This window comes from Esox lucius, chromosome 11 (genome assembly GCF_011004845.1).
Source record: "Esox lucius isolate fEsoLuc1 chromosome 11, fEsoLuc1.pri, whole genome shotgun sequence".
In the NCBI taxonomy this organism is placed as follows: Eukaryota; Metazoa; Chordata; class Actinopteri; order Esociformes; family Esocidae; genus Esox; species Esox lucius.
In genome coordinates, this window is record NC_047579.1 from 3,750,117 (window position 1) to 3,777,161 (window position 27,045).

The following is a 27,045-nucleotide window of genomic DNA, read 5'->3' on the forward strand; positions in this document are numbered from 1 at the left end:
TCTGTGTGGGTTATTGGGAAACATACTGGAACAGATACAAGACAAACAGCCACTCAAACTTTCTTTAATACATAGCTTTATTTTTTAAGAATAGAGTCATCATAATTTGAATATACTGTTCATGTTAATTACATTTATCTATATATTAACTTAAATTCAATACATACACAGAAAGAAAAAAATAGTATTTATTTTTTGTAGCTAAATATACATTTTTTTCTGATAGCTTTAACACTCATTTCATTCCTTGATGTTCACTGTTTTCATTTTGTTTCTCGGGCTTCTAGTGACGGTCTGCATTCTTTTGTTTCTGCAAAGAGTTTTTGGCATACCCATTTTCATGATTTTCTCCTTTTTGCACTGCGCCCTCTTAGTCCCACTTCTTGCTTACTAGGTTGTCATCTGCAACTGTGTGTGGGAAAGAAAATTGTTGTCATTTTGAGTGTATTGGGCAGTGGCTATACAGATGTCTTGTCTTGGGACAAGGGCGATAAGCAGATCAGAGTGTCTGTCCGTCAAAAGATACTGGGGCTTGTTGCCGAATCAGGCGTGTCATTTTCTGTGCTGTCTTCGGTGTTGTCAACAGGATGAGATTAGGACTACATTTAAATCCCCAAATGAGTCCTAGGCACTAGTGTATCTTTGACAGGAGGAGTATATGCACTATGGAGAACATTCTAGCCCTGCCTTATGTACCATATTGGGAATTACAGATCGATCCTGATTTATTGCAATTGATTGTTGGGCATGCATTGGTACTGTTTTACTTCTGCCTCAAGCATTGCTTTAATCCAACACAAGTTAGGCCAAATTATAAAGATTTCAACTGTTACAAGTTTTGTTACTCACTTTCATAAACAATCTTTGTAAAGATAACAATATACACAAAGACCTGTGGCAGGAATATCCATAAAAGAAGGTACATACATTTATTGTATAAACAGAGTTCAAAGTGAATTTTTTAATATTAGCAATTAAAAATACAATGTCTTAAGTCAGTTAAGTCAATTAAAGTTTACAGGTTATGATAAGAACCATTATGGATTTAATGAAGACCAGATTTCTGTGTGTGTCCTTACCTTCCAGGTAGTTGCGGGCCACAAACTTAAGGACCTCGTCAATGAGGATAACAGGGAAAGAGAGTTTTAGCACCACTATCCATTTCTCTATGTTCAAGTGGGTCAACTTGAAGATCATCTGTGGCAGAGAGGAGAGGCACTTTTCAAACAGTTCTCACAGACCCAATTATTGTCATAGAATATTCCCTAGTCATCACAGACTAACACAAAAAACGATTATTCAGCTATTAAAAATATGAATTAGTTATGACTATAGACTGAAATAGTCTACATGTCATAATCCCCATATAATCTAGCAACTAAATGTGATACAGGTCTTCTCCCATAATTTTTCCTATAAAGAATTTTTGAATTACTTCAAATAAGGTCTGTTTTGTTTAAGCTTACCTAAGCTTGGTGTTTTGACAACCTTATTAATCTCGTCGGGACATGGTGGTGTTTTTCAACATATTTGCTTCGATTAACTGAACAAGAAAAATTATTTCTCATATGTTTTACCAATGTTGAGGGTCACCTTGTCCTATAGGTATTTACACAGATGGCATGGCAAGCCTAAAAAAACAGACCTTATTTAAAATTGATCTAAAAAATTCTCTATGGAAGAAATGAATGGTGTTGGAACTCAGAGGGGATTCATACTAATTCAGTTTCCAAGTTTCACTGTTGCAGAACACAAAGAAGACAGAATAAACAGTTCAGTAGGGAGAAGCAGAGTTAGTAACCCCCCCCCCCCCTTGCCGCCCAAAAAATATAAACCGTTCCCATAAAAAAATAGGATGCCTATGTAACTGTAGCTATGTGTCCTAGGGCTGGTGTGCGACGGTAGGTTTGTAGCTCGAGGCAAGACAAGGCAGACTCACAGGCATGGGGTCGACGTAAATGATGACGAAGTGGAGGGACATGGAGAGGGACATGGCTCCTACCAGCCACAGGTTGCTCCAGGGAGGCATGCGCAGCAGGGACTGGTTCTCAGACAGGCTGAGTGAAAAGCAATGGGAAGACGGAGGGTTTATGTTAATACACGCTGGCTGAACTCTGTCTACAGTTATATGAAGCACGTGAGATAGCACAGTAAAGGATGAAGGATAATACTGGTTCTTCAAGCTTATTCTCTTCCAATTTCTTTAGGTTTGAATTAACATTAAAGTTTCTAGGTTACCTACTTCTGAATGAAGATAAGGAGATTTAAATCAATTTAATTTTAACTTTATATTTGAGTACATTTGAAGTACAATGTATCTAATTTCTGAAAAGGGCCCTATGTGCTTATTAACATTGTTAAAGAATGATATAAGGTATCAACATAACTTTGTATGAATACTGAACTTGCACTACTGTTCAGTTTAATATAGATCCTAATCTTGCATTATTTCAACAAATCCTCTAAGGTTTCTTGACCCTGGTTGGAACCAACATTGCAACTCATTGTAACAGCAGTCTGACCTGTTGAGAGCGTTGCACATCTCGATGGTGACCAGCACAGACAGGGCCATGGTCATGGGGGGAGCGGCCTCAAACACCTCACAGTGAATGCCCGCAAAGTCTTCATTTTCATCGTGACACTGCATGAAGTGGGACTAAGGAGGAGATAAAGAATATTACACAACTAAACACAATTGCACATGTTCTGAAGTGTCAGAGTTATTTACTACACCTTTTTACTCAGTAATACATATATAATTGTTTCTTCTAAGATGTACGAGGAACCCAATTGCACCAAAGGGACTTTTCAGATACATATGGACAGCAGAGATATAGGGTTGAGTTCTGCTTTAGGATTCATTTTGTGTATTTTTGAAGAAAAACTTTTCTATGGGTACATTTCCTGTATTGTTTTTTGCATGTGTGTTCAATAAACAAAATATAATAACATTGAAATGATGGTTTAGGGACGCAATCACTCACCAACTGGTAGAAAGACACACCAGGCCCGTCTTCACTGTAGAGGAACCACCAGGCCGCAGCAGCAACAGTAGCAGCACCAACATACCCTGGAACACACAGCAGGGAGTCATCTCAATTAGCATCAGTCCAGGGAGTCATCTCAATTAGCATCAGTCCAGGGAGTCATCTCAATTAGCATCAGTCCAGGGAGTCATCTCAATTAGCATCAGTCCAGGGAGTCATCTCAATTAGCATCAGTCCAGGGAGTCATCTCAATTAGCATCAGTCCAGGGAGTCATCTCAATTAGCATCAGTCCAGGGAGTCATCTCAATTAGCATCAGTCCAGGGAGTCATCTCAATTAGCATCAGTCCAGGGAGTCATCTCAATTAGCATCAGTCCAGGGAGTCAGGTTAATCCATCTCTATATACACACACACACACACACACACACACACACACACACACACACACACACACACACACATATATATATATATATATATATATATATATACATATTTTTCTTTAGTGCAAGTACATACACAAAAAGGTAGAACGTGTTTAATTAATGCTGTTGGAACAAAACCCCACCAATGTATCACTGCTTAATTTTGGTGTGTTAAAGAGGAAGGTAGAGAGGACAGGTTGCAGGGTGTCAATCTTAATCTCGGACTAATGCAGATCTGAGAAACCAGGTCAGTGAAATAAACCAGCAGGTTGAAACAACAAACAAAAGTGTTTGAGCCTTCCAGGACTGGAGTTGAATAGCCCTGCTCTAAACTGTTTGCATATGGTCAGGGTACTTGTTCTATTTGTCACAGAGACCTGAGATAGTTCCGGGTCAGATATCCATATTACAACAAAGTACATTTCCATAAAAACAGACAACATGTGTGGTAAAACAAATGTGCATCATCATCTGACATTGTAAGATATTTGATTCTACCAATGCTGTATCTTAATGTGAGCCAGTTTGATACAGCTGGAAAGCAGCCACACAGCCACTAGTCTTGTGTAGCCAGACCTTAACCACACGTCTGCTAACAATGCTAGCTTTCCTTTGACATTTGGAAATAGAGAAAAAACTGTTTTCTTCAGACAGGAAGTGGGGTTATACAAAATCAATAGATTCTCAAGCGCTAGAGGAAAAGGAGCCAACTCCCTTTCCTTTGTGTTTAATTTCTGGTATTCCCCACAATGTGTGAATTGCAGAGTTTTACAGATATCTTAACTGCAGCCATTCAAAGATTGCAGAAGTAGCTATTTGTGTATATTAATGGCTATGCACTATGGGTTTGCATTTACCAGTAGGATTGTCGAATTAAAGATGATTGATCAAAACACATTATTTGTACAATATGGCATAGATCATAATATAGTGTGGTTACCCCCAATGGCCAGGTATCTGAAGAACAGCCAGCCAGAGATAAGGGGCTCCTTGGGGGAGCGTGGCAGCTTGCCCATAATGTCCAGGTCTGGAGGGTTGAAGCCCAGGGCAGTTGCAGGGAGACCATCAGTCACCAGGTTGACCCACAGCAATTGGACAGGGATAAGAGCCTCAGGCAGACCCAGGGCAGCTGTCAGGAAGATACTGAAAGGTTGGGGAATTTGAGAGGGAGAGAGAAAGAGAAGGATGGACGATCAAGAAAGAGAGCAAGAATTAAAAAAAAAAGAGTAGATAGGGACTGGAAACCATTGTAGTCAAATTGTTGTACTTGGTCGTAGTTGTGCCTTGTGTCATGTTCTTGTTTCAGCAGCAACTTACAAGTGATTACAAGTGCTTCTTTTACAGTTAAATATATATGTCTAAGTAAACATACACAGTTTACTTGTTGTAATGGTGCTGCCAGTGGTAAACAACATATAGAGACCGAATAGACAAAACCTACACAAATATGTTCAGTTTACAGCTATTGTGAAGTTTACGGCTATCTAGTTACATTTACAGTTTCCTGGACGGGTGGTCAACCAGGGTAAGTCACTCACCAGACGACCTCTCCAACGTTGGAGGAGATGAGGTAGCGGATGAACTGCTTCATGTTGTTGTAGATGGCCCTGCCCTCCTCCACGGCTGCCACAATGGAAGAGAAGTTGTCGTCAGCCAGGACCATCTCCGAGGCAGACTTGGCAACGGCAGTGCCAGAGCCCATGGCGATGCCAATCTCGGCCTTCTTCAGGGCCGGGGCATCATTCACTCCATCTCCGGTCTGGCAGAAGGATGGAGAGATGGAAGGGGACATCAGAAACATGCAGTGAATTCTGTCTTCAGCCAATCATTTTGAAAAATCTAAATATGGACACAAAAAAAAACGCTTGAGTTCCGTATAGCAACATCTCCTGTCCAACTCCTCGCCTCACCATGGCGGTGATCTCGTCAAAACCTTGCAGGAACTCAACAATCTTGGATTTGTGGGAGGGCTCGACACGGGCATAGCAGCAGGCCTTACGGACTGCTTTCTTTTGCTCATGGAGAGGTAGATCATCAAACTCGCGGCCGGTAAAGGCACGACCAGTGGTGTCCTCATCCTCAGTGAAGATGCCAATACGACGGCAGATAGCCACGGCTGTTCCCTTGTTGTCACCTAGAAAGAGAAAAAGAGAAAACTAAGAGAGGCGGAGTGGAAATAGAATGAGTTGTAGGATAATGCATCACAACCCTCTTTGAGACCAGCACAGAGAAAGACTGCATTTCTGAAAAGGGGGATAACATTTTAAATTAAGAGCAACATGGATTTAATTGAGAAAAGGTAAGCTTAAAACCCTTAATACATATTCTGGGTATTTCAAGGCCAAAATGGTGATTGGCTGAAAGTGATGTTATAATACACCTTATAAACCAGATTATTTGAATCCTGAATTCTGATTGGCTCATAAACGTGGTATATGATACCACATACCATGGGTATGACATCACTTTTACTGCTGTAATTGCACTGGTAACCGGTTTATAAGCACAAAAAGGCATCTCGGGTTTGAGATAAATTGCCAAAATACCACAGCTACAGGCTGTGTCTAGACACTGCAAAACTTTGCGCTTAAAGCTGCTCTTAATCATGGTATATTTGCCACATACCACAAAGCCTCGTGTCATATTGCTTACTTTTAAAACAGGTAAAATACATATATTTTTACATTGCATGTCTTTCTGGTAAACAGTTCATAATAGCAATATGGCACCTCAGGTTTGTTGAAATGGCCATGGTATGTTATTGGTCATATACCGCATCCCCTCATGCCATATTGTTTAAGTACACTGACCAGTAATCATGATGACACGGATGCCAGCAGCCCTGCACAGCTCAATAGCCCCAATGACCTCCTTACGAGGGGGGTCCAGCATGCCCACGCAGCCCACAAAGGTTAGGTCAGTCTGGGAGGAAAGATAAAAAGAGGAGCGTCGGGGTAAGATCCCTGGGCACTTAAATAGAAAGGTGGAACCAAACAAGTTTCTTGAGCACAATGCCATAAGGGAAGACCTCTGAAGAACCATGCAATAATTCAGCCATCCAGGACCAGAATTAAATTAAATGTTTTTTGGGGATATCAGGTCTGTATTATGCAGGTTTCAAAATTGTCTTATTTCTATTGGAATCCAGCCAGTGTGAATATCCCACAATAAGAAAATGCCACAGCCAACTTTCAGAATAACTGGCAGGGTTGGGATTAAGATTTAACTGCAACAACCATATAAATAACATATGTGAATATAATGGCTGTGGTTACGGTTCAAATCTGACCATAAAGAGCAACACTGTGGTTTGTTAACAAAATTGATGACTCTTTACACTGATAAAAAACAGTAAAAACAATCACCCTAGTAAGCTAGTTGCTAGGGTCCTAAATTCCTCTTCCAGCTCCCCCTTCTTTCTTACCTCATAGTTGGCAAACTTGGTGGAGTCTTCGAGGTTCATGTCTTCAATGCAAGGGGGTGTGTCCCTGGTGGCTAGAGCCAGACAACGCAGTGTGTCACGGCCAGTACCCCACTCTTTGATCACAGCCATTATCTTGTTCTTGACAGGCTCGGACAAGGGCACGCGGTTGGTGCCAACGCGCACGTACAAACACCTTTCAATCACACCCTCAGGAGCGCCCTATGAGACAGAGAGACAGAGCACTCAGGACAAATGTGTAAATAAGCACTGTGCCGTGTAGAAAGAGACAAGGCCACTTGGACGCTAACACTGAGCTTTAACGTAGAGACGTGAGCCAACGTTCCCTCACCTTGATGAACATTTTGTTGCCGAGTGGGGCTTTGGAGGATTTGGCCGGGGAGCACAACACCGACATGGACTTCCTGTCTCTGGAGAACTCTAGAGTGAACTCCTTCTTCATCAAGTGCTTGATTACCTGAGAGAAAGAAGAAAGGAAAAGAAAGAGAGAATCAAAAAGAATGATACAAATAATGTGAAAGAAATAGGAAGAATGCAGAAAGAAAAAACAAAGAGAGAGCAAGGACGGGATCTCAAGGGAGAGAGAAGTTAAAGGAAAAGCAGGGAAGGGGTTGGATAGATGTATGGCAGTTGGAAGAGGGAGGGTTTTAAATAAGATGGAGAAGGATGGCAGGAGTGCAAAGCTGAGTTATGGATGGAGGAACAGAGAGAAACTTACAGAACAGCAGGCGTTGGCTCTGTCCGGCTTTGATAGCCCGCGCACTTCAGTATTAAACACGTTCATCTTTTCCACCAGACAGCACAGAGCAGTCTCAGTTGCCTCACCCACCTTCTCATAGATGCCTTTACTCTGCAAGACAGGGTGGGGAAATCTCTACATCAGTTCTGGTATGGACTAAAAAAACTTCATAAAGGCTTCCTAGTACATCTTTTGAAAAACGTAATGTTCTGGTTCATCTATCTGTGTTTATGAAAAAATGCTGACACTGTCCCACAGCTAACAAACACAGAAAGCATGTTAGCGTTCTTACATCATTGTAGTCCAGGGAGGAGTCATTGCATAGAGCACAAATGGTGGACAACTCCACCAAGCCATCATACTGACCGCACTTCACTGATGCCCCGTTCTTTGTCCTAAGAAAGAGAAACAATCAGGTACATGTTCCGTGTTGTGTGTGCGTGTGAATTAACACTGTGTGTGTTCATTTTAAGCCATGGTTCTGGGTCAACATTTTTGTGATCTATAGTCTGACAAAGAAGGATTCAGAGTTTCTGGAAGCTTCTTCACATGTAACGTTCTTTCCATGTGTTTACTTTCAGCACAGTCTGCAGCTCAAGCTACTTACACCGATCAGCCATAACATTATGACCACTGACAAGTGAAGTGAATAAAGCCGATAATTTAGTTATCATGGCACCTGTCAGTGGGTGGGATATATTAGGAAGCAAGTGAACATTCTGTCCTCAAATTTGATGTGTTAGAAGCAGGAAACATGGGCAAGTGTGAGGACCTGAGCGACTTTGACAAGGGCCAAATTGTGATGGCTAGACGACTGGGTCAGAGCATCTCCAAAACGGCAGCCCTTGTGGGGTGTTCCCGGTCTGCAGTGGTCAGTACCAATCAAAAGTGGTCCAAGGAAGGAAAAGCGGTGAACCGGTGACAGGGTCAAGACTCACTGATGCACTGGGGAGTGAAGGCTGGCCTGTTTGGTCCAAACCAACAGATGAGGTACTGTAGCTCAAATTGCTGAAAACGTTAATGCTGGTACTGATAGAAAGGTGTCAGAACACACAGTGTATCGCAGTTTGTTGTATATGGGGCTGCGGAGCCGCCGACCAGTCAGGGTGCCCATGCTGACCCCTGTTCACACGAAAGCACTTACAATAGGCACATGAGCTTCAGAACTGGACCAAGGACCAAAGGAAGAAGGTGGCCTGGTCTGATGAATCATGTTTCCTTTTACATCAGGTGGAGGCAGTGTGCTGCTTTAGGCAATGTTCTGTTGGGAAACATTGGGTTCTGCCATTCATGTGGATGTTACTTTGACACGTACCACCTATCTGAGCATTGTTGCAGACCATGTGCACCCTTTCATGGCAACGATATTCCCTGATGGCATTGGCCTTTTTCAGCAGGATAATGCGCCCAGCTACAAAGCAAAAATGGTTCAGGAATGGTTTGAGGAACACAATGAGTTCAAGGTGTTGACTTGGCCTCCAAATTTCCCAGATCTCAATCCAATCAAGCATCTGTGGGATGTGCTGGACAAACAGGTCCGATCCATGGAGGATCCACCTCACAACTTAGGTTCTGCTGCTAAAGTCTTTGTGCCAGAAACCACAGCACACCTTTAGAGGTCTAGTGGGTCAGGGCTGTTTGGCGGCAAAAGGGGGACCTACACAATATTAGGCAGGCGGTCATAATGTTATGGCTGATTGGTGTATATAGAACAGGCTACTTTGGTGAATTGTAGAAAGTTAGATCAAAGTTGAATCAGTGTTTGCAAGATCATATAATTGAAACAGTATAATTTCTGTTTTTATTATATAATACATACCAACAGGACTAAAGATTTAATAGATATTATTATATGTATGCGTACACCACCTACAGTATTTTAGTAACATGCCAAATAAATGATGGGCTAACAGATTGGATTGGTTTAGAAAAATGTATTTCTTTAGCAGTATAATATGAATCTACCAATGCATCTAAAATTGAAATATTCCATAAAGAGTAAAGCACAATCACACTCCTAACTCTGATTCAGGTTATTTTCATTTCATCAAGTGTTTATTTAACCCTCGCAGAGTTCATTTACCTTCTTAGTCACCTTTAATTAGACTGAAACATCAAAACTATGTAACACCTGCCAGTTTATTGAATTCAACCAGGCTTTACTCACACTTCTCCCTCTGGGGTGTACTTGGAGCCGGAAATGTCAAAGGAACCCAGAGAAACGTTGTCGCCGTCCACTTTTTCAATGATGAACATCTGGAAGCACAGAACAGAGACCCAACACATACTTGTTAGCTAGGGTAGATATGTGACAAGGTGTCCCAGTTGGCTAGGATGGATGTTTTAGGTGGCCTACTCAGCTTGCGTGGATGTGTTACAAGGTGGCCTACTCAGGGTTGGCATAAGCACAGGCACATTTTGTCCCTGCTATCAACCAATAGCTTAACAAAGGTGCCACCAACCCAGAACAGTGATATACTAGTCATTAGCTCCTTTATTTCTGGACACTGAAAATCAAACTCTGTTTTGTTTATTATTTAGTATGCTCTGAAATAATTTGGAGGTATTTTCTACTTATATATAATCTTTCAGTGACGGCTGCTGCGTGTGGAAGCACTCCCTACACTCGCATCTCAGACTTGTTTCTTTACATCACTACTGGTAAATGTTCATCTTTGTTTGCGTTCTTTAATCATTCATTCTAAAAGCTTTCCTTGGTCCACCAGCCTTTTTGCAATTGCTGAGCTCACCAGTGCTTCTTCGTTTTAATGATGTTCCAGCGAACTGATGTTTTTGGTAGGTGTGAGGTTTTTGATATGTTTCGGATTTATTTGTCTTTCACTTTCATTTAAACCGCTTTGGTCCTCAAACTGACAGACACCCATGGAAAAAAACGTGAGACAATGCAGTCTCACAACCTAGAGTCAAGACCAGATGTTGACAGTTCTCTTATGCCTGCACAGCTGACGTGAACGAATATGCCTCTACCATAAACACATCTCGCCAATTGTCTAAATACTCTGGTGCATTGGAAAAGTGTGAATATACTTTCATGATGTGTGTTTGTACCCACTTTGGTGACACACATCTGGTTGGTGGTGAGGGTTCCAGTCTTGTCAGAGCAGATGACGGAGGTGCAACCCAGGGTCTCCACAGAGGGCAGGGACCGGACAATGGCGTTCTTTTTGGCCATACGGCGGGTACCTAGTGCCAGGCAGGTGGTGATCACAGCGGGCAGGCCTGTGCAAAAAGAGAGAAAGGGAACACAGGTTATTAGTGATACTGGAGGGTACAGGTTGTGGGCAAAATATTGGGAACACCTGACTATGTATTAATTTCAACAATCTAATAAGTAGAGACACCCTTTGCCTTCAACATAGCTCCGATCCTTCTTGGAATGCAAGTCCTGAAGTGTTTGTAGTGGGATGTTGCATCATTCAAGAAGAAAAGCGGATGAAGTGGCTGGAAACCTACTTTGGGCTCTGTGCTCCAGAAGTTAAATGTTTACATTTGAGTAATTTAGCAGACACTCTTATCCAGAGCGACTTCATTAAATGATGTTCAGATCTGGTGATTTGGGAGGCTATGGATGGTATTGACGTCATCCTGGGGTAAAACCGCTATTGAATTAGTTAACAGAGTGTATTGGCGCATTCTCATCGTGGAATATTGGCACATCATGATGGAACAGTGTAGGAAGTCCTGTAAAATGGCCTCATATGCCGTGGCCGTTATTATAGCAAGCAAAGCAATTCAGATACTGTGTCTGCCATCTATAGCTCAGGGAACCAATGAAGCGGCTTTAGACCAAACACTTGCATTAGCTATGTTACAGTTCAGTGTTACTACAGTGTCTGGTTGCTTACCCTCGGGGATAGCGGCCACGGCCAGGGCTACTGCGATCTTGAAATAGTAAACGGCCCCACGGATCCAGGAGCCTCCGTGGACAGGGTCGTTAAAGTGGCCGATGTTGATCATCCACACGGCAACACAAATCAGAGAGATGACCTGTGATGGGGAAGACAAAGCTCTCAGAGAGGATGGAATCCTCCATAGTAGATCAGCTGTCCATTAATTATTATTTCTTTTTTGGGCTGCAGTTCCAACACAAAGAAACTGCTTTTCTAATTAAATACAGGTCATGTTGCATAAAACTCTGTGAAGTTAAATTGAGACCTTAAGTTTTACATACTCAGAATTGGCTAAAACATTAAATTTGAAAATATTTGTAGATCAGAAAAAAAAAGACGACAACTGTAACCCGAGTGAGTGCTTCTCATAGTGTAGTGTCAGTAGCACTGAGCAACTTTATCTCACCTTGGAGAGCTGTTCTCCGAACTCGTCCAGTTTGGCCTGCAGGGGGGTCTTCTCCTGCTCTGTTGCTGCCATCTGGTCACGGATCTTACCGATCTCAGTGGAGACACCTGTCGCAACGGCTATGCCGATAGCTTTTCCTGAAGCAATATTGGTGCCCTGCAGGGACAAAGAACAGAGAGAGAGAATATTTGAGGAAAAGGTCAGATAAATTAGAGAGACAGAAAGGTCAGTCAATGGATTTTAGGGAGAACGAGATGGATTGTAAACAGGCCTCATGTAGAGCAGGATTGTGTAAACTGACACTAGATACACTAGATTGATTCAGAAACAGAGGAAGAGACGGACGGAGAATTGACTGACACAAATGTAAGAGATAAACTCACAGAGAAAAGCATGTTCTTCTTGTCCTGGTTGACAGCTCTCAAGTCGGGGACTGGATCAGTGTGCTTAATCACACTGACAGACTCACCTGGGAGAGAAAAGACAAAAAAAATGTACACACTTGATTAAACTCTTTTGACTAGGTGAATCAGAGGAGCAGGTTCAGGGTTAAAACAAACTGAGAAACATATTGGAATCCCTGAAGAGAGGTTTAAGAACCACGTTGCAAAGCTCAATGTAAAAGGCGGTTAACTATTTTCCTTACAGTCCTGTCCAGAGGGGAAAAACAGACAGAGTTGATAATGCTACCCACCAGTGAGAATGGACTGGTCAACACGCAAAGTGGTGGAGTTGATTTTGATGAGTCTGACGTCTGCAGGGACTTTGTCACCAACTGGAGTTGAAACACACACAGCTTAGTCTGAAGTAACACTGTCACACACACACACCAACACACACACACACACACACAAGTTTGTTTGGCTTTCCTCATGGGGACCAGAAAATAGGAATTAAGTAACATTTATGCCTAAACTTTACCTAGATGTAATGCCTAACCTTAACCATAAACTTAACCAACAATGCCTGGACCTTAAAGAAATCCCAATTCTAACTCTAAAATGAATTGTAAGTTTGACCCATAACCTAAACCCTGAGTCGGAAATTGACTTTTGCCTCATGGGGACCGGCAAAAGGTCTAATGCTTGAATTTGTACCCTTGCTTACTGCTACACTTATTGTCAAACAAACACGGAGTCGCTTCTTCACTGTTGACGTTGATACTGGTGTTTTAATGAAACCAGTTGAGGACCTGTGAAGCGTCTGTTTCTCAGACTAGACACTAATGTATTTGTCTTCTTGCTCAGTTGTGCGACTTTCTATTCAGGTTAGAGCCAGTTAGTGCTGTTCTGTGAAGGGAGTAGTGCCCAACGTTGTGTGAGATCTTCTGTTTCTTGGCAGTTTCTCACATGGAACAGCCTTCATTTCTCAGAACAAGAATAGACTGACACATTTCAGAAGAAAGTTCTTACTGCCCATTTTGAGCCTGTAATCAAACTCACAATTGACTCAACTTGTCTAAAGGCTAGTTTTATTGCTTATTTAATCCGCACAACAGTTTTCAGCTATGCTAACAATTGCAAAAGGGTTTTCTAATGATCACATAGGCTTTAAAAATGATATACTTGGATTAGCAAACACAACATCCCATTGGAACACAGTACTGATGGTGGCCAATAATGGCCTCTGTATGACTGTATGAACAGGTATATATTCTATTGAAAATCTGCCTTTTCCAACTACAAATATCCTTTACAAAATCAACCATGTCTGCACTGTATTTCTGATCAATATGATATTATTTTAATGGGCAAAAATGTGCTTTTCTTTTGATAACAAGGACATTTCGTGACCCCAAACTTTTGAATGGTAGTGTGGGTTTATCACAGATGGTAGCTACAGAACTCATCATGCTCTCGTGTTTGTCTATAAATCACTTCGGAATAAAAAACTTTCTTATTTATCATCACTAATCAACATTTGAATTGTAACTCATTAAACCAGGTCTCAAGCATAGATTACCCTGGAGGCCCCCTGCAATCTCCACAGAGTTGGGTATGGCTGGTTTTTCCTGTTAAGCTCTTTGCTTATGGTATAAATTGTAGACCAAACTTAAACTTAAGACTCTTGTCCCCCTTGCCCAGTTTAAACATTTATTGGAAGATTTATTTATTTATTTTTGTGTTGCTTGTAACTACTTCAGGTAATAAGTTATTGTGCTATCAGGGAAAGACCTTCTGTGTAAATGTAACAATCAGCTTTTTATTTGTGTAATCTGTGATGGTTTTCTTTTGTGTTTTGTGTAGTGTCTTAATCATGGTACCTAAACTGTATATGTAAACATGTACACACAAGCCCCAGCTGCAAATGAGACCTTGGTCTCAGTCTGTGTTCCTTGTTAAATTAAAGGTATGATCTCCTAGGTTTAATCTCAGTCTGGTAATTAAAAGAACCTGGTTACCAAAAGAACTATGCTTCAAGCAGAAGATTTTCACCTAATATCAGATATATATTCCTATACAGTACCTAGTGTAGGTTGGTGCTAATAGTATACAATTATTGGGCTTAAGGGGGTAAAAGTTACACAGTTCTAGGAACAGCCCACAGTGGGAGCTATAGTCCTTAGGTGAGAGGCTAAACTGAATCCTGGTCAGGGTTTCCTGGAGTCACAGAGTTCTTACCAGACACCTCCACCACATCTCCAGGCACGATCTCCCTGGCCTTGATCATCTGAACATTTTTCCTGTCCGCACGGTAAACCTTCCCCATCTCAGGCTCATACTCCTTCAGGGCCTCAATGGCGCTCTCAGCATTGCGCTCCTGCAGGGCAACAACAACCCAACAGGATGTCACCTTCTCTTGTTCTGCCTCAGCACCTCTCCAGAAGCATAAAGCATGCCCACCACCCTACAGTCCTCATTTAGTATGTGGATACTTGTGCATAGTTTCCTAATGACCATTACAAGGCCGATATGGGCCTGCTGTTCAAGGTAACTCGACCGCCCCCCTTGGTATTTCTGTTGTGATAGCTCACAATGAGAGAGGGTATAATGGGTTGCTGCTTTTTAAAATTCTTTGACCCAAAGACTGCTGGGTGTAAGATGAGTGGTCATGCCATGAGGACCACATTCTCACCCGTGGTAAACAAACATGTTATTTATTGTCATTGTGTATGACCACAAACTGACCTGCCAGACTCCAACGATGGCATTAGCGATGAGAATAAGAAGAATGACTAAGGGTTCCACGAAAGCAGTGACAGTTTCCTCACCTTCTTCAAACAAGGCCAGCACCTGAGCGAGAAAATAAATGAGATTAAAAAAAGTGACAGAGGGTGAGAGTTAGAGTGAGACAGGCAGTTATTGATAATAGAATAGAATGCAAATGTTATGGTCTTCGACAATGACTGCTATTCATAAAAGGAATGTGATGTGGCAAATGCTAGAAAAAAACTTCTAGCTTGGACTGGCAGACCTTCAAGACATTGAAAAACAAATGTATTAGCAAGCAAGCAAGTTTATTTATATAGCACAATTCATACATAGAAGCAATTCAATGTGGTTTACAAAGAAAAAATATAAAAATACAAAAGCATAAAAACAAATACTCAAATTAAAACATCAAAATAACATCATAATAATAAAAAATAGAATAAGAAAACATAAAAAGAATAAAAACAGGAAAAAAACATGGGAAGCTATAAAAACTGTAAGGTCAAACAGTGCGGTTAAGTTTAAGTGCTCAGTCATAGGCACGTGAAAAGATAAGTGTTTTTAACCTGGATTTAAAAATGTATACCTTTGGGGCACGTCTAAGATCTTCTGGTAGTTTATTCCAGTTGTGTACAGCGTAAGTGCTAAACGCAGCTTCTCCATGTTTTGTTTGGACTCTGGGCTCTACTAGCTGACCTGTGTTCATGGATCTAAGAGCCCTGTTCGGTTTATATTCTTCAAACATATCAGAAATGTATTCGGGTCCTAAATCATTCAGAGATTTATAAACTAAAAGCACCACTTTAAAATCTATTCTGTAATTGACTGGAAGCCAATGCAAAGATTTAAGAACCAAAGTGATGTGCTCTGTTCTCTTGGTCCTGGTTAACATTCTAGTAGCAGTATTCTGAATGAGCTGCAGCTGTTTTACAGTCTTTTTGGGGAGTCCAGTTGAGAGGCCCTTACAGTAGTCAACCCTACTAGAGATAAAAGTATGGATGAGTTTTCTCTTGGTCTTTTTGGGACACCAAGCCTTTAATTCTGGCTATATTTTTAAGATACTAGAATGTTGTTTTGGTGACCGCTTTATATGACTGTTAAATGTGAGGTCTGAGTCTATCAGACCACCAAAATTACGCACTTGGTCCCAGGTTTTTAGGGCCAGGGTATCTTTACTAATACTTGTTCTTTTATGTTTGTTGCCAAACACAATAATCTGTTTTATCTTGGTTTAATTGTAGACAATTTTGGTTCATCCAGGTATTTATGGGCTCTATCACAGAGTCTATTGAGCTGTTGTCATATGGTTAGAGAGCCATATAAATTTGAGTATCATTGGCATAGCTATGGAGGTTAATGTTGTTGTTCTGTAGAATTTGGCCCAGAAGTAGCATATAGAGATTGAACAGAAGCGGTCTGAGAACTGATCCCTGTGGAACTCTGCATGTCATAGCCACCCTATCAGATTCATGATAACCAATGGTGACAAAGTAACTCCGGCCATCTAGATAAGATCTGTACCAATCAAGGACTGTCCTGGAGAGTCCTACCCACTTTACCAGCCTATTTATAAGTGTTCTATGATCTACCGTATCAAATGCTGCACTGAGATCCAGAACCAGAACTGTTTTTTTTATCAGAATCAGTATTCAGCCGTAGATCATTTAAAACTTTAATTAGGGCCATTTCAGTACTGTGGTGAGGTTGGAGGCCTGACTGTTTGCTGTAGGTCCATTGTTACAGAGTACATTATTTTTTTTTTAAGTCTGATGGCAGTGTGTTGAGACAACACGTGGAAGCTTTAAGATGTTGAACTGCTTCTTCTAGGCATTTTTTATCGATTGTATTAAATTGCGACATAATAACCAAGTTATATCTTGGTAGTCGTAGTGATGGTACAGAGTCCTTTTTAGACTGTGTAGTTCTGATGGTCCTTCTAATACTTTACATTTTTTCACTAAAGAAACACACAAATTCTTTACATTTCAGAGTGGACATGAGTTCTGATGCGATCTGCTTTATTGGGTTTGTAAGCTTGTCAACCATGATAGAGTGCAAGTATTGTTGATATTCTTGTTGATCATTCCCGATAAATGCTGTTGTCTGGCCCAACGTAACTCATTGTTGAAACTACCAAGGCTTTGTTTATAGATGTCATAGTGAAACTAAACTTATTGTAAAAGCCAAAAAGCAGACTACTATGTAAATAATGCTATCTACCTGTAGTGAATGTCCTTCCAAATTCTTGAAAACAGTAAAAACCCTGAAGAACAGTGCATCTACCACAGATAATGTTGGACTCTGTACTTATTACTGATCTAAATTTAATTGCTGATTGTCTTAATTTGCCACTTTATTGCAGCAAGTGATCTTTTTGAAAAAACCTCTATACCTAACCCCAAATGACAGAGAAATCAATAATATAGAAATACAAGGAATACACAGGTTCATAATTATTATTATTTATTTTTTTAAATGTTGAACAGATTTCAATCTGGTTTTCGACCTGGGCGCAGTACTATTACAGCAACTACACTGGTTGTAAATCATATTAAATAAGTTTGTTGACTTGTCAAAGGCATTCAATACAGAAGATCTCAATCTTATTGATAAAGCTGTCTTTATTGCGCCTGGCCATGGTTTCTGGTTTAAAAATTACCTTAGTGACAGAACACAGGCGATTGTAGTTGATGGATTTAAATCTGCATTTCTTGTATTGCACAAAAGGACTTCCACAGGGTTCAATTTTGGGTCCTAAATTCTTCACTCAAAATGTTTATGAAATCTGCAACTCATTAAGAAATTGTACATTTCATTTTTATTCTGACAACACAGTACTATATGCTACAGCTACCATTAATGTAAAAGCTATTTCACAACTGCAGTATGATTTTCAGTTGTTACAAAAATCTTATGGACTGTTTGGTTCTAAATGCAAATACAGTAAAACTAAGTACATGCTTTTCTCTAGGTAACAGACCAATGTTTGGATGACCTTAAAACAACAGCCCTAAAATGACTACCCTGAATGGTTCTTTTACTTAACATGTTACTTCTTACAAATACTAGATTTGGTTAGATGAAAATCTGTCAATTCACATGTAAGGGAATTGGTGAAAAAGCTAAAGATTAAAATTGGTTTCTATTATAGGAATAAATCCTGTCTGTCATGTCAGCATAGACAATATATTTTGCACTCTGCTTTTATGTTGCTACTATTATGGTGATATACTATATATGCATGCCTCAACTTCTGTACTCAATTCTCTGCAGTCTATCATTCAACTTTTTATCCGTGGTGCACATTTTCACACTCATGACTGTTAGATGATTTAGTTGGCTAAGTGTCACTGACATCTAGAAGGGCCAAACACTGGTTGATGTTTTTATAAAAGGCAGCCATGCAAAAACATCCTGACTAGCTAACACAGAAAATACTAGTGAACAGCAGTTACAAACCCTATCTAAATTGGTTAGTGCTGGAGATACCATGCCTATTCAGAAATGTAAATATTCAATTGCTTTAGAACATTTTGCCCCAAACTCATGGGATGCCACTTAGAGTGATCTTAAGATAAATGTCTTAGTGCCTCTTAGACATTTTCCCTTTCTTATGAATAATATTTTTATTGTCAATTGTGTTTGTTTTTCGATCGAGACTTACATTTTGAACATAAAACAAAAAAAATAGTGCAGTCATGCTTTTACCAACATAGAAACATTGGCAAGATAAGATTGGTTTTATCTTTTGATGACACTGAGAAAATTATACATGCTTTTATTTAATCTCGCCTAGACTACTGTAATGTTTTGTTTACATGCCTCAACAATCAGTCCCTAGTTAAACTCCAAGTTGTACAGAATTCAGCTGCCATACTTCTTACAAGGACTAAAACAAGGTCTCATATAACCCCAGTGTTGGCAGCTCTACATTGGTTACCCGTGAATTTCAGAGTAGATTTAAAAATTCTACTTATCACTTTTAAAGCATTACATGGTCTGGCACCTGATTACATTAGTGACATGCTAAACCCATACGGCCCTGTTAGGCCTCTTTGATCAGCTGTAAAAGGACATCTGGCTGTTCCGGAGTCTAGACTGAAAACTAAATGGAACCAGGCCTTTGCTATTCAGGCCCCTAGACTCAGGAACAGCCTACCACAGAATGTTAGAGATGATACGTCGGTGCATTCTTTTAAACGCTAATCCTAAAAACTCATATTTATAAGATGGCTTTCACTAATATTTTATTGTATTTTTTATTTAGCTTTATTTTTATTTCCTATATCTTTTTTAAATAATATATATATATATATATAAAAAAATATTATTATTTTAATATATTTCTTTTTTATTGTGGGTTATGCATTTTGTGTAATTGTACTAGAAAAGCCCTATACAAATAAAGTTATTTATTACTATTTTCTTAATGTATGTTTTATGTATATTTTGTATGTGTTTTTATTGTTTTAATACAGGGCTCAGCTATAAAAGTGACCTTGGTCGGATTAGTCTGTATGAATAAAGGTAAACAAATAAATAATTATCAGAATTACTATTTCATGACCAAGGTTGGTAAAGAATTCTAACTCACTACTTCCAGTGCCAATGTACCACAGCATGTACTGCATGTACTTCAGCATGGGTTTGAATCCAGCCAACTGCTATTTTTACACTTTTTTATCAACTAAGCCATGAACTATTTTATAAATGTTCTGTCTGTTCTTCCCTCTTTTTCCTCACATATTTGTGCCGGTGTGTGTATGAGTCACGTATGTGTGCCTGTGTGTGTATGAGTCACGTATGTGTGCCTGTGTGTGTATGAGTCACATATATGTGCCTGTGTGTGTATGAGTCACATATATGTGCCTGTGTGTGTATGAGTCACGTATGTGTGCCTGTGTTTATGAGTCACGTATGTGTGCCGGTGTGTGTATGAGTCACGTATGTGTGCCGGTGTGTGTATGAGTCACGTATGTGTGCCGGTGTGTGTATGAGTCACGTATGTGTGCCTGTGTGTGTATGAGTCACGTATGTGTGCCTGTGTGTGTATGAGTCACGTATGTGTGCCGGTGTGTGTATGAGTCACGTATGTGTGCCGGTGTGTGTATGAGTCACGTATGTGTGCCGGTGTGTGTATGAGTCACGTATGTGTGCCTGTGTGTGTATGAGTCACATATGTGTGCCTGTGTGTGTATGAGTCACATATATGTGCCTGTGTGTGTATGAGTCACATATATGTGCCTGTGTGTGTATGAGTCACGTATGTGTGCCTGTGTTTATGAGTCACGTATGTGTGCCGGTGTGTGTATGAGTCACGTATGTGTGCCGGTGTGTGTATGAGTCACGTATGTGTGCCGGTGTGTGTATGAGTCACGTATGTGTGCCTGTGTGTGTATGAGTCACGTATGTGTGCCTGTGTGTGTATGAGTCACGTATGTGTGCCAGTGTGTGTATGAGTCACGTATGTGTGCCGGTGTGTGTATGAGTCACGTATGTGTGCCGGTGTGTGTATGAGTCACGTATGTGTGCCTGTGTGTGTATGAGTCACATATGTGTGCCTGTGTGTGTATGAGTCACGTATGTGTGCCGGTGTGTGTATGAGTCACATATGTGTGCCTGTGTGTGTATGAGTCACATGTGTGTGCCGGTGTGTGTATGAGTCACGTATGTGTGCCGGTGTGTGTATGAGTCACATGTGTGTGCCTGTGTTTATGAGTCACGTATGTGTGCCTGTGTGTGTATGAGTCACATGTGTGTGCCTGTGTTTATGAGTCACATATATGTGCCTGTGTGTGTATGAGTCACATGTGTGTGCCTGTGTTTATGAGTCACATATATGTGCCTGTGTGTTTATGAGTCACATATATGTGCCTGTGTGTGTATGAGTCACATGTGTGTGCCTGTGTTTATGAGTCACGTATGTGTGCCTGTGTTTATGAGTCACATATATGTGCCTGTGTGTGTATGAGTCACGTATGTGTGCCTGTGTGTGTATGAGTCACGTATGTGTGCCTGTGTGTGTATGGGTCACGTATGTGTGCCTGTGTGTGTATGAGTCACGTATGTGTGCCTGTGTGTGTATGAGTCACATATGTGTGCCTGTGTGTGTATGAGTCACATATGTGTGCCTGTGTTTATGAGTCACGTATGTGTGCCTGTGTTTATGAGTCACGTATGTGTGCCTGTGTGTGTATGGGTCACATATGTGTGCCTGTGTGTGTATGGGTCACATGTTCTTGTCGTCATTCCCCCGTTTAGGAAAGAGGCTGTGTTGACATGGACACAGATCAGTTCCGACTCACTAAAGCAGAGTATAAATTGGGCTCACAGAGAAAGCAAAAAATCTCTCCATCCATCAATGCATATATATCCATCCAGTAACCTTTACTCCTCCGTCCAATCCATCCTATTTTTCCATCTACTCCTTTCCAACTCAGACAGTCGTTAGTGTGAAGATTTCACTCCTCAAGCCAATCTTTCTTTTTTTTGTCTAAATCCATTTATTCTTCTCTGTTAATAACTGATAACTGTATCATTTATCCTCTCAGTTGCTCTATTCCAAAATATATTGCACTGACATGAAGAATATACTAGGACAGTACCTGCAAGCACCACATAATTATAAAACCCTTTCATTACAAACAAAATTTGACTCAAAGCACTTTCCAGTGGTCTAGAGAGGTCCAGTGGTCTAGAGAGGTCCAGTGGTCTAGAGAGGTCCAGTGGTCTAAGCTGCCTGCCCTTGGTGCACATGTACTACTGCAGCGTGGGTTTGAATCCAACATACTGCTCTTTCACCAAACGCTCTCTTCCATCTCTCCCTGCTTTACTGCCCAGTGAAGCTTAAAAAGAATTTTAAAAATACATATATTTACAAAAGTATACTTGTCATGAAGATTACAATTATTTTGAAAGTGGCATTTATTTATACAGTATATTCAATTGATATTACACATTTATGATGTCATTACTATAGTGTCTTCCTAAATCATATACTTTATGTAACTACCATCTACCTTTGTTTATCTGTCTATGTAACCACAATGCCATTGTGCAATGCTAAGTCTCTCCCAATCATTTCCCAGCAATCATTTGTTCCTTTGTCCCCTGACCTTTGCAGATGGATACTGTTTCTTTGGCCTGGCTTGAGACTTTCTCAAAATAACACTATGTATAGTCGCGACACTTTGACACACAGACAGACATGCATGTACACACACACACCATCACCACTAACACAGACTATATCGCGCACACACACACACCATCACCACTAACACAGAGAATATCGCACACACAAACAGCATTCCTTCTAAGGCCATAATAACAGCTGGTCAGGGACAGGACAGTGTGTAAAGAGAGGAGGGGTGAGGGATTAAAACTCTGTGTCAGCCGCCTACCCCAAAACATATTTGAAAAGCGAGACGGGAGGACAGGCTTGGAGACAACAAAGAACTTAAACTGTGAGAGATAGAGGGAGGGGGAGGGATTCCTAGAGTGAGTGAGTGAGGTCCATATGAAAAATAACCTCACGGGCTCCTGCATGTGTTGTGTGAGTGTGTGTGTGCCAGGATGATCGCAAAGCATATTTTATGTTTGTGTGCAGGCATGTAACCTTGTGCCCATGCATTAGCTATCAGTGTCCTCTCAGGGCCTCTGCCACAATGCCCAGCTGCTATGCTGAAACATTTACCCATCCTGCACTGGGGAGTGGACTGGATGTGGAAGGAGGAAATTAACAGGAAGTGACTTCACTGCACCCATATACAAACACATTATAAACACCTCAGCCAAATGACTTGTACAGATCCCCTTAACATGCATTTGTGGTGTTCCGAGGGGATTTTTTTTTGCCTATTATTTTTCCTTCTATATTCTTCACTAATTGTTGAGAAGCAGACCAGATAACATCCCTTCATCCAAAGCTACAGAACACCTGAAGTCACTATTCTAATGGTTATAGCAACAAATCAAGCGACTATTGGGTCCTTAATCTGAACTGTTGTTTTTAACCATAGTAAAATGACCTAACCGTATTTGATCAAAATCAGTGCGAGACAATTTTCTACTTACAAATGAGATGCAGGCAGCCAGCAGCAAAATTCTGACCAACAGATCCTCAAATTGCTCTACGACCAATTCCCAGATGGTCTTACCTGAGAGATAGAGTGAGAGAGAGAGGGAGAGAAAGAAAAAGAGATACAGACGGAAAGAAAGAGGCAGAATGTAGTAGTTCAAGGGATGATAATACTGTTTTTGTTCAATAAATAATGAGTTAAACCAATATGATCCCTATTGCATCATGGCATTAGAATCATTGTAAGCGTTACAGGGATGATTAGTGACATCACCCTGTGGGCCATCCCCCATAAGTGCAAGTTACAGTTTCCTGTTAAAATTGAAAGAATCACACGTGACGCAATTTTCCACTTTCAAATGTCAACATGGCCCCACTTTATTTAACCTGCAATATTAGGTGATGGCAACAATCCTCTGTCTTGAGAACAGAAGTACAGAACACCGCTTTAGCATATTGACACAATTATGCCAGATTTTAATTGTGGGTTTCAGAGATGTAATGGGGCAGATTTGATAGGGCAATTAGGACACATATGTTTTCTGGAAGATCTATGCCTCTTCCAGTGTTATGACAAGATGAAGAAGGAAGCATCCTATTTCCTCATGTTACTTGTGTGCAGCCTTTCCCCCAGGCAGGAAACAGAACAACAAGTGTGTCCATGTGTGTGTGTATGTGTAACATGGTGACAGGAACAAAAGATCTGTCTGATTGAAGTTTGATTGAAGGGATGTGTAACCTCAAGATTTGATATAGGAGTATTTGTGTGGGCTTGACAGAGGACAAACGTGCATGAGAGGCAAAGGCAAACTCACCAATCTCAGCTGGCAGCTCTTTGGAGGAGAGAGAAGAGATTATTAGCATAGCATTTCTATTTGTTAATAACGTTGACAATTAGTAATTACAGAGACTATTACTACAACTTTAATTATTACTACCTGTGACAGAATACTAATTATAAACATAAGCATTTACAAAGCCTTTGTAATCACTTGTTTTAAAAGGTCAGACCACTGTCACAAGCTAATGATCTCATCAAGCTAGTTTCATGGGTCTGGATGTGTTTTCCTCTACTGAAAAAAACAGGTGCATACACTTTTGCATTATGTAGCCTGCCTATGCTTATAGGTAATAAGCTCCAGACATTTGCTAATTTAATCTACCATATGATAGATAACTTCAAGAATTTACTGTAATTAATCACACTGAACTTTCCAAATTTCCAAACTACCTACAGCTTATCACAAGAGTGTATCATTGTGACAAGGAGCGGCAAGAGCAAAAATTTCTCAGATTATTTCAGATTATTCACAAACTAAAACATAATCAAATCAAAGAACTGGCATTGAATAAATGTCTAACTAAGTACAGTAGGAATCTAACTAAATTGCAACTAAGTGGCTTTCATGACCAAGTGTTAGATCAATGATTGCCATAGCTAGGCCCTACAGTAGCCATAGCAACCATCTGACCTTCACACTGACTTCTGATTGGTTAGCCAAACAAAGCTTGGGGTGTCAATAATTATTATTGGTTTGTTGGAGTGAGTTTACTATACACATGTCCTTATGTTTTTATTTTTATTAATAACTTTTGCCTTTGTATCGCTGATGCTTATCCACTCGTGTTTTTTAATCAATTGTGCAAAGACATACAAATAAACAGTAGGGTACAACATATTTACAAGTGGCAGTTGTTCAGAAACTTCAAGAAGCCACACGCTGCAATTGAGAACCAATACAAGACTAATCACAAACTACACCAGATGGCCCTTGTGCCCCTGACCTTCAAAAGGATTCTGCTGCACCACCACAAGGTTACGTGAACCATTTTGTTTGCCATGCGCCAAAATGCCAGTTAGCCAACAGCCAATCCTGAGGAGTCAAGGTCCAACTTGACTCTCTTCGTAAGCAAAACAAAGACTAACCGATGCCAATGGAACACCTGTTGCTCTCTGTCTGTCTTCGTCTCATCTATCCTTCCTACAGCATTCAGCATCAATGAACTCCATTTTGGGCCTGGACATTTATACCCAATCTGATATTCCTCCTTATTGTTTCCACTCAACACCTATCCCTCCGCTTCTCCACCTCCATGTCCTTATGTCCATCCTACCCCCATGCATCCATCCATTCATCCAAGTCTCTTCTCACCGTTGTAACCATATCGTGCCAGGTTCTTCTTAAACTGGTCTGGTGTAAGGCCGCTGGTCTGGTCAACACCAAAGTACGACACAACCTCTTCAGGCTCTTTCGCATGTGCGTTCTCCATCCTCACCAAACGGGAGAGGCTACATCAGAAGAGCAAACACAACAAAGACAAATGACGTTTAGGACATCCGGGGACGCATGGCTTGGTGCAGTAGGAAGGAACTGTTGGGGAGTGTGGGATTAGGATAAAAAAACAGCAAGCCCCTTGGTTCTCTCTCTCCTCTCTCTTTCTCACCTCTCCGGCAAACTGGAGCCCTGGACTGACAGAAAGTGCAACCTGCCGCGGGCTCTTGAAAAGTTTTATACAGACACCAAAGTGGACCCATTGGTGCTCACTGTGCATATGCCTATGCCTCATTGGCTGAGGGGTGGGGGGGCAAAGGCGGGTGTGCCAGGAGGGTCCTGGGGGGGAGGGTACGCGTGGAGGAATTGGGCAACAACTGCAGAAGAGTTGACTGCCGTCAGGCTGAAAATAACGCCTGCTTTTGGTCCGTGACTGGTCAGTATAACAGGGAGTGAGAAATAGGAGGGGGGTGCTCTGAATGAGAGGTAGGGGGCATTGAGTGATGGGTTCAGCGTGGTTCATGATGTACAAAAGAGAAGACAGAGAGAGAAAGAGAGGCAAGTGGACAGTTTGAGAGACAAGTGCTGATGAAGGGAAAGAGATTTAATTGAATTTGGAGAGGCAGGACAAAAAGGGACCAATTGGAAAATCATTTCACAGTCAATAAAAAAATGCATGTCCGGGCCAGACACAAAAGATAATATTTTTTTCGACATAGCTGGAAACCTCAAACATAAATTAGGAGAAGCTTTATTCATTCATCAGGACGGCATTCAACCAAGCCTTGTTAAGAACTCTGCATAGAATGTGAATCAGAGAAAGAAGAGGACAGAGAGACAGAAGGAAATTGAGTTTGTACACTTGGCTTGAAGTACTGCAGAATTGTCTCATTTGATCACTTATTAAGGTTGAAATTATCTCCATCAATCAATTCCAAGAGTTGACCTACTCACTCAACATAATTGGTACATCCAATGCATCTATCCATCAGTTATCAATCAATTTAGCATCAAGCAAGCCATGACTACTTGAAAAAGAAAACATTGGAACAAAGGAAGAAGAAAGCTTTATAGGAACCGGATCATTAAGGCACGACAGCTGTTCTCAGAAGCAAGGCTAGACTACGTTTGCTGGCACAGCATGGTGGAAATCTCCAGGCAGGGTCGGGGTCATACCAATGCTAATAGTAGCTAATAACCATTGGCTAACCCAAAGCCCCTGCCACGTGCTGCTGAACCCTAAAGATCTAATGAGGATTGGTGCTCAGTGTCCAAATTCCATCTGCTGTGTACTGTATATTAATGGCCTTTATGTAACACCAAAGCATCCCAGTAGTCTGTAGAGTATCTACAGAGGTGATAGCTGCAGACTATCTACTAACCCTTAACCAAACCTTAACATTTACCCCCAACCCTTATTCTAAGCCTAACTGTAACCTTAGCAAGCATTTCCTCAACAGAAAGTCATACTATCAACTATAGAGTCCCAAGTGGATTTGAACTAACCACTATCCTTTTTCCACCTCAGCTACTTTCTTTCTATTCCTTGGTCAGTCTCCTCCCTCTAACTTCCCCACTCTCTTCTTCAGAACACAACAGCTCAGCTGCTGTCCTTGGCATTGAACCTTG

At 40.9% G+C, this 27,045-nt stretch overlaps 1 protein-coding gene across 1 annotated transcript; it reads right to left on the bottom strand.

Annotated features, from left to right (window-relative positions):
• Nucleotides 1–370: 370 nt before the first annotated feature.
• atp2a1 (ATPase sarcoplasmic/endoplasmic reticulum Ca2+ transporting 1) lies at nt 371–25,645 on the bottom strand. The gene is made up of 25 exons (XM_010873898.2): nt 25,589–25,645; nt 25,297–25,433; nt 23,959–23,976; nt 23,140–23,222; nt 15,040–15,144; nt 14,533–14,671; nt 12,606–12,686; nt 12,295–12,380; nt 11,912–12,067; nt 11,461–11,602; nt 10,668–10,834; nt 9,762–9,850; nt 7,887–7,989; nt 7,574–7,705; nt 7,187–7,312; nt 6,838–7,056; nt 6,224–6,335; nt 5,324–5,547; nt 4,952–5,172; nt 4,354–4,556; nt 2,985–3,070; nt 2,523–2,656; nt 1,940–2,057; nt 1,080–1,197; nt 371–408 (listed from the first exon to the last, which is right to left on the bottom strand). Exons 2-25 carry the CDS (start codon nt 25,412–25,414, stop codon nt 371–373), a joined length of 3,018 nt encoding a protein of 1,005 aa, XP_010872200.1. The 5' UTR covers nt 25,415–25,433; nt 25,589–25,645.
• Nucleotides 25,646–27,045: the final 1,400 nt, after the last annotated feature.